General features: G+C 32.2%; 1 protein-coding gene across 3 annotated transcripts in view; it reads left to right on the forward strand.

Moving 5' to 3' along the window:
* The window catches only part of tmprss15 (transmembrane serine protease 15), a 33,741-nt gene that overhangs the window by 2,851 nt on the left and 23,390 nt on the right, over nt 1-7,500 (forward strand). For all 3 annotated transcript variants that reach the window (XM_079696029.1, XM_079696028.1, XM_079696030.1), the window contains 3 exons: nt 2,931-3,055; nt 3,754-3,821; nt 3,894-4,036. In XM_079696029.1, coding sequence (XP_079552155.1) covers nt 2,931-3,055; nt 3,754-3,821; nt 3,894-4,036 — 336 coding nt within the window. The remainder of the gene's footprint in view (nt 1-2,930; nt 3,056-3,753; nt 3,822-3,893; nt 4,037-7,500) is intronic.

Consider the following 7,500-nt stretch of genomic DNA (forward strand, 5'->3'; position numbering starts at 1 on the left):
CATCTGCTTAATCTAATCTGCTTCATCTAATCTGCTTCATCTGCTTAATCTAATATGCTTCGTCTAATCTGCTTCATCTGCTTAATCTAATCTGCTTCATCTAATCTGCTTCATCTGCTTAATCTAATCTGCTTCATCTAATCTGCTTCATCTGCTTAATCTAATATGCTTCGTCTAATCTGCTTCATCTGCTTAATCTAATCTGCTTCATCTAATCTGCTTCATCTGCTTAATCTAATCTGCTTCGTCTAATCTGCTTCGTCTCATCTGCTTCATCTGCTTCTTCTAATCTGCTTCATCTGCTTCTTCTAATCTGCTTCATCTGCTTCTTCTAATCTGCTTCATCTGCTTCTTCTAATCTGCTTCGTCTAATCTGCTTCATCTGCTTCTTCTAATCTGCTTCATCTGCTTCTTCTAATCTGCTTCATCTGCTTCTTCTAATCTGCTTCATCTGCTTCTTCTAATCTGCTTCTTCTAATCTGCTTCATCTGCTTCGTCTAATCTGCTTCATCTGCTTCATCTAATCTGCTTCATCTGCTTAATCTAATCTGCTTCATCTGCTTAATCTAATCTGCTTCATCTGCTTCATCTAATCTGCTTCGTCTATTCCGCTTCATCTGCTTCTTCTAATCTGCTTCATCTAATCTGCTTCATCTGCTTCTTCTAATCTGCTTCGCCTAATCTGCTTCTTCTAATCTGCTTCATCTGCTTCGTCTAATCTGCTTCATCTAATCTGCTTCATCTGCTTCTTCTAATCTGCTTCATCTAATCTGCTTCATCTGCTTCTTCTAATCTGCTTCATCTAATCTGCTTCATCTGCTTCGTCTAATCTGCTTCTTCTGCTTCTTCTAATCTGCTTCTTCTGCTTCTTCTAATCTGCTTCTTCTAATCTGCTTCATCTGCTTCGTCTAATCTGCTTCTTCTAATCTGCTTCATCTGCTTAATCTAATCTGCTTCGTCTGCTTAATCTAATCTGCTTCGTCTATTCCGCTTCATCTGCTTCTTCTAATCTGCTTCATCTAATCTGCTTCATCTGCTTCTTCTAATCTGCTTCATCTAATCTGCTTCATCTGCTTCGCCTAATCTGCTTCTTCTAATCTGCTTCGTCTGCTTCTTCTAATCTGCTTCATCTGCTTCTTCTAATCTGCTTCATCTGCTTCGTCTAATCTGCTTCTTCTAATCTGCTTCGTCTGCTTAATCTAATCTGCTTCGTCTAATCTGCTTCATCTGCTTAATCTAATCTGCTTCGTCTAATCTGCTTCATCTGCTTAATCTAATCTGCTTCATCTAATCTGCTTCATCTGCTTCTTCTAATCTGCTTCGTCTGCTTAATCTAATCTGCTTCATCTAATCTGCTTCATCTGCTTCTTCTAATCTGCTTCATCTGCTTAATCTAATCTGCTTCATCTGCTTCGTCTAATCTGCTTCGTCTAATCTGCTTCGTCTAATCCGCTTCATCTGCTTCTTCTAATCTGCTTCATCTGCTTCGTCTAATCTGCTTCATCTAATCTGCTTCATCTAATCTGCTTCATCTAATCCGCTTCATCTGCTTCTTCTAATCTGCTTCATCTGCTTAATCTAATCTGCTTCGTCTATTCCGCTTCATCTGCTTCTTCTAATCTGCTTCATCTAATCTGCTTCATCTGCTTCTTCTAATCTGCTTCATCTAATCTGCTTCATCTGCTTCATCTAATCTGCTTCATCTGCTTCATCTAATCTGCTTCATCTGCTTCTTCTAATCTGCTTCATCTGCTTCGTCTAATCTGCTTCTTCTAATCTGCTTCGTCTGCTTAATCTAATCTGCTTCATCTGCTTAATCTAATCTGCTTCGTCTGCTTAATCTAATCTGCTTCGTCTAATCTGCTTCATCTGCTTAATCTAATCTGCTTCTTCTAATCTGCTTCGTCTGCTTCTTCTAATCTGCTTCATCTGCTTCTTCTAATCTGCTTCATCTGCTTCGTCTAATTTGCTTCTTCTAATCTGCTTCATCTGCTTAATCTAATTTGCTTCGTCTGCTTAATCTAATCTGCTTCGTCTAATCTGCTTCGTCTAATCTGCTTCATCTGCTTAATCTAATCTGCTTCGTCTAATCTGCTTCATCTAATCTGCTTCATCTGCTTCTTCTAATCTGCTTCATCTGCTTAATCTAATCTGCTTCGTCTAATCTGCTTCATCTAATCTGCTTCATCTGCTTCTTCTAATCTGCTTCGTCTGCTTAATCTAATCTGCTTAATCTAATCTGCTTCATCTGCTTCTTCTAATCTGCTTCGTCTAATCTGCTTCGTCTAATCCGCTTCATCTGCTTCTTCTAATCTGCTTCATCTGCTTAATCTAATCTGCTTCATCTAATCTGCTTCATCTGCTTCTTCTAATCTGCTTCGTCTGCTTAATCTAATCTGCTTCATCTAATCTGCTTCATCTGCTTCTTCTAATCTGCTTCATCTAATCTGCTTCGTCTAATCTGCTTCATCTGCTTCTTCTAATCTGCTTCATCTGCTTCTTCTAATCTGCTTCTTCTAATCTGCTTCGTCTAATCTGCTTCTTCTAATCTGCTTCATCTGCTTAATCTAATCTGCTTCATCTGCTTCGTCTAATCTGCTTCATCTAATCTGCTTCATCTAATCTGCTTCATCTAATCCGCTTCATCTGCTTCTTCTAATCTGCTTCTTCTAATCTGCTTCATCTGCTTAATCTAATCTGCTTCGTCTATTCCGCTTCATCTGCTTCTTCTAATCTGCTTCTTCTAATCTGCTTCTTCTAATCTGCTTCTTCTAATCTGCTTCATCTGCTTCATCTAATCCGCTTCATCTGCTTCATCTAATCTGCTTCATCTAATCTGCTTCATCTGCTTCTTCTAATCTGCTTCATCTAATCTGCTTCATCTAATCTGCTTCATGCTAACATGGTGATGTGTGGCTGGTTGTGCCGAGGTGCCGTTGAGCCCACAGAGCTGAGCGGCCGCATGCTGATCACAGAGGGAGCGTTTTATTCTGAAGAGCTGAAAAACTCCAGCAGTCTGCGGTTCAAGTCCCTGGCCTACGATGTCCAACACCTGGTGAGAGCAGAGGCTTTTATTGTGAAATAACAGGAAGCTTTAACGTCCAACACCTGGTGGGAGCAGAGGCTTTTATTGTGAAATAACAGGAAGCTTTAACGTCCAACACCTGGTGAGAGCAGAGGCTTTTATTGTGAAATAACAGGAAGCTTTAACGTCCAACACCTGGTGGGAGCAGAGGCTTTTATTGTGAAATAACAGGAAGCTTTAACGTCCAACACCTGGTGAGAGCAGAGGCTTTTATTGTGAAATAACAGGAAGCTTTAACGTCCAACACCTGGTGAGAGCAGAGGCTTTTATTGTGAAATAACAAGAAGCTTTAACGTCCAACACCTGGTGAGAGCAGAGGCTTTTATTGTGAAATAACAAGAAGCTTTAACGTCCAACACCTGGTGAGAGCAGAGGCTTTTATTGTGAAATATCAGGAAGCTTTAACGTCCAACACCTGGTTAGATCAGAAGCTTTTATTTTGAAATATCAGGAAGCTTTAACGTCCAACACCTGGTGAGATCAGAGGCTTTTATTGTGAAATAACAGGAAGCTTTAACGTCCAACACCTGGTGAGAGCAGAGGCTTTTATTGTGAAATAACAGGAAGCTTTATCATCACTCCCACATGATGAGCTTTTATTGTGAAGGACAGAAGGGAAAGAGTCAGGTAAGAATGATCTCACAGTCTGCCCTCTGATTGGTCGACAGGTGTCGGAGGCGTTTGGTCACAGCGAGCTCAAACAGCACTTCCTTTCCTGCCAGGTGAACTCTTTCAGGTGAGTGAACGGTTACCATGGAGACAGGATCAGTTACCTGTCGATCAGCTGACCTCTGATCTGTGCTCTCAGTCAGGGCAGCGTGGCTGTGACCTTTGACCTCTGGTTCAATCAGCTGGTCGACCTGAAGGAGGCGGAGCAGCAGCTGGGGGTGGGGCTTCAGGAGGCCGGAGGCACAGGATGGGTCATCGACCAAAACAGCATCCAGATCACAGGTGAGGTCAGAAAGAGGTTGAATCCTTACCTGTGAACTAATTTAAGCTCTGATTTAGACTCTGATTTAAATCTAATTTAAACTCTAATTTAAACTCTAATTTAAATTCTAATTTAAAATCCGATTTAGACTCTAATTTAAACTCTAATTTAAATTCTAATTTAAAATCTAATTGAAACTCTGATTTAAAATCTAATTTAAACTCTGATTTAAACTCTGATTTAGACTCTGATTTAAAATCTAATTGAAACTCTGATTGAAACTCTGATTTAAACTCTGATGTAAATTCAGATTTAAACTATAATTTAAACTCTGATTTAAACTCTGATTTAAACTCTGATTTAAACTCTGATTTAAACTCTAACTTAAAATCTAATTGAAACTCTGATTGAAACTCTGATTTAAACTCTGATGTAAATTCAGATTTAAACTATAATTTAAACTCTGATTTAAACTCTAATTTAAACTCTGATTCAAACTCTGATTCAAACTCTGATTTAAACTCTAATTTAAAATATAATTTAAACTCTAATTTAAACTCTAATTTAAACTCTAACTTAAACTCTAATTTAAACTCTAATTTAAACTCTAACTTAAAATCTAATTTAAACTCTGATTCAAACTCTGATTTAAACTCTAATTTAAACTCTGATTCAAACTCTGATTTAAACTCTGATTTAAACTCTGATTCAAACTCTGATTTAAACTCTAATTTAAACTCTGATTCAAACTCTGATTTAAACTCTGATTTAAACTCTGATGTAAATTCAGATTTAAACTATAATTTAAACTCTGATTCAAACTATAATTTAAACTCTGATTTAAACTCTGATTCAAACTCTGATTTAAACTCTGATTTAAACTCTGATTCAAACTCTGATTTAAACTCTGATTTAAACTCTAACTTAAAATCTAATTTAAACTCTAATTTAAACTCTAATTTAAAGTCTAATTTAAAGTCTAATTTAAACTCTAATTTAAAGTCTAATTTAAACTCTAACTTAAACTCTAATTTAAAGTCTAATTTAAACTCTAATTTAAACTCTAATTTAAAGTCTAATTTAAACTCTAATTTAAACTCTAATTTAAACTCTGATTTAAACTCTGATTTAAACTCTAATTTAAACTCTAATTTAAACTCTAATTTAAACTCTGATTTAAACTCTGATTTAAACTCTAATTTAAACTCTAATTTAAACTCTAATTTAAACTCTGATTTAAACTCTGATTCAAACTCTGATTTAAACTCTAATTTAAACTCTGATTCAAACTCTGATTTAAACTCTGATTTAAACTCTAATTTAAACTCTAATTTAAACTCTGATTCAAACTCTGATTTAAACTCTGATTTAAACTCTGATTCAAACTCTAACTTAAAATCTAATTTAAACTATAATTTAAACTCTGATTCAAACTCTGATTCAAACTCTAATTTAAACTCTAATTTAAACTCTGATTCAAACTCTGATTTAAACTCTGATTTAAACTCTGATTTAAACTCTAATTTAAACTCTGATTCAAACTCTGATTTAAACTCTGATTTAAACTCTAAATTAAAATCTAATTTAAACTCTAATTTAAACTCTAATTTAAACTGTAATTTAAACTCTGATTCAAACTGTAATTTAAAATCTAATTTAAACTCTAATTTAAACTCTGATTTAACTCTGATTTAAAATCTAATTTAAACTCTAATTTAAACTCTGATTTAAACTCTGATTTAAACTCTGATTTAAACTCTAATTTAAACTCTGATTCAAACTCTGATTTAAACTGTAATTTAAACTCTAATTTAAACTCTGATTTAAAATCTAATTTAAACTCTAATTTAAACTCTGATTTAAATCTAATTTAAACTCTAATTTAAACTCAGATTTAAATCTAATTTAAACTCTGATTTAAACTCTGATTTAAACTCTGATTCAAACTCTGATTTAAACTCTGATTTAAACTCTGATTTAAATCTAATTTAAACTCTAATTTAAACTCAGATTTAAATCTAATTTAAACTCTAATTTGAACTCTGATTTAAACTCTTATTTAAACTCTGATTAAAACTCTGATTTAAACTCTGATTCAAACTCTGATTCAAACTCTGATTCAAAGTCTGATTTAAACTCTAATTTAAACTCTGATTCAAACTCTAATTTAAAGTCTAATTTAAACTCTGATTTAAACTCTGATTCAAACTCTAATTTAAAATCAAATTTAAACTCTAATTTAAACTGTAATTTAAACTCTGATTCAAACTCTGATTTAAACTGTAATTTAAACTCTGATTTAAACTGTAATTTAAAATCTAATTTAAACTCTAATTTAAACTCTGATTTAACTCTGATTTAAAATCTAATTTAAACTCTAATTTAAACTCTGATTTAAACTCTGATTTAAACTCTGATTTAAACTCTAATTTAAACTCTGATTCAAACTCTGATTTAAACTCTAACTTAAAATCTAATTTAAACTCTAATTTAAACTCTAATTTAAACTGTAATTTAAACTCTGATTCAAACTCTGATTTAAACTGTAATTTAAACTCTGATTTAAACTGTAATTTAAAATCTAATTTAAACTCTAATTTAAACTCTGATTTAAAATCTAATTTAAACTCTAATTTAAACTCTGATTCAAACTCTGATTTAACTCTGATTTAAAATCTAATTTAAACTCTAATTTAAACTCTGATTTAAAATCTAATTTAAACTCTAATTTAAACTCTGATTTAAATCTAATTTAAACTCTAATTTAAACTCAGATTTAAATCTAATTTAAACTCTGATTTAAACTCAGATTTAAATCTAATTTAAACTCTGATTTAAACTCTGATTTAAACTCTGATTCAAACTCTGATTTAAACTCTGATTTAAACTCTGATTTAAATCTAATTTAAACTCTAATTTAAACTCAGATTTAAATCTAATTTAAACTCTGATTTAAATATAATTTAAACTCTAATTTGAACTCTGATTTAAACTCTTATTTAAACTCTGATTAAAACTCTGATTTAAACTCTGATTCAAACTCTGATTCAAACTCTGATTCAAAGTCTGATTTAAACTCTAATTTAAACTCTGATTCAAACTCTAATTTAAAGTCTAATTTAAACTCTGATTTAAACTCTGATTCAAACTCTAATTTAAACTCTGATTCAAACTCTGATTTAAACTCTAACTTAAAATCTAATTTAAACTCTAATTTAAACTCTAATTTAAACTGTAATTTAAACTCTGATTCAAACTCTGATTTAAACTGTAATTTAAACTCTGATTTAAACTGTAATTTAAAATCTAATTTAAACTCTAATTTAAACTCTGATTTAAAATCTAATTTAAACTCTAATTTAAACTCTGATTCAAACTCTGATTTAACTCTGATTTAAAATCTAATTTAAACTCTAATTTAAACTCTGATTTAAAATCTAATTTAAACTCTAATTTAAACTCTGATTTAAATCTAATTTAAACT

This window comes from Notothenia rossii (assembly GCF_949606895.1).
Source record: "Notothenia rossii genome assembly, contig: scaffold_179, whole genome shotgun sequence".
NCBI lineage: Eukaryota > Metazoa > Chordata > Actinopteri > Perciformes > Nototheniidae > Notothenia > Notothenia rossii.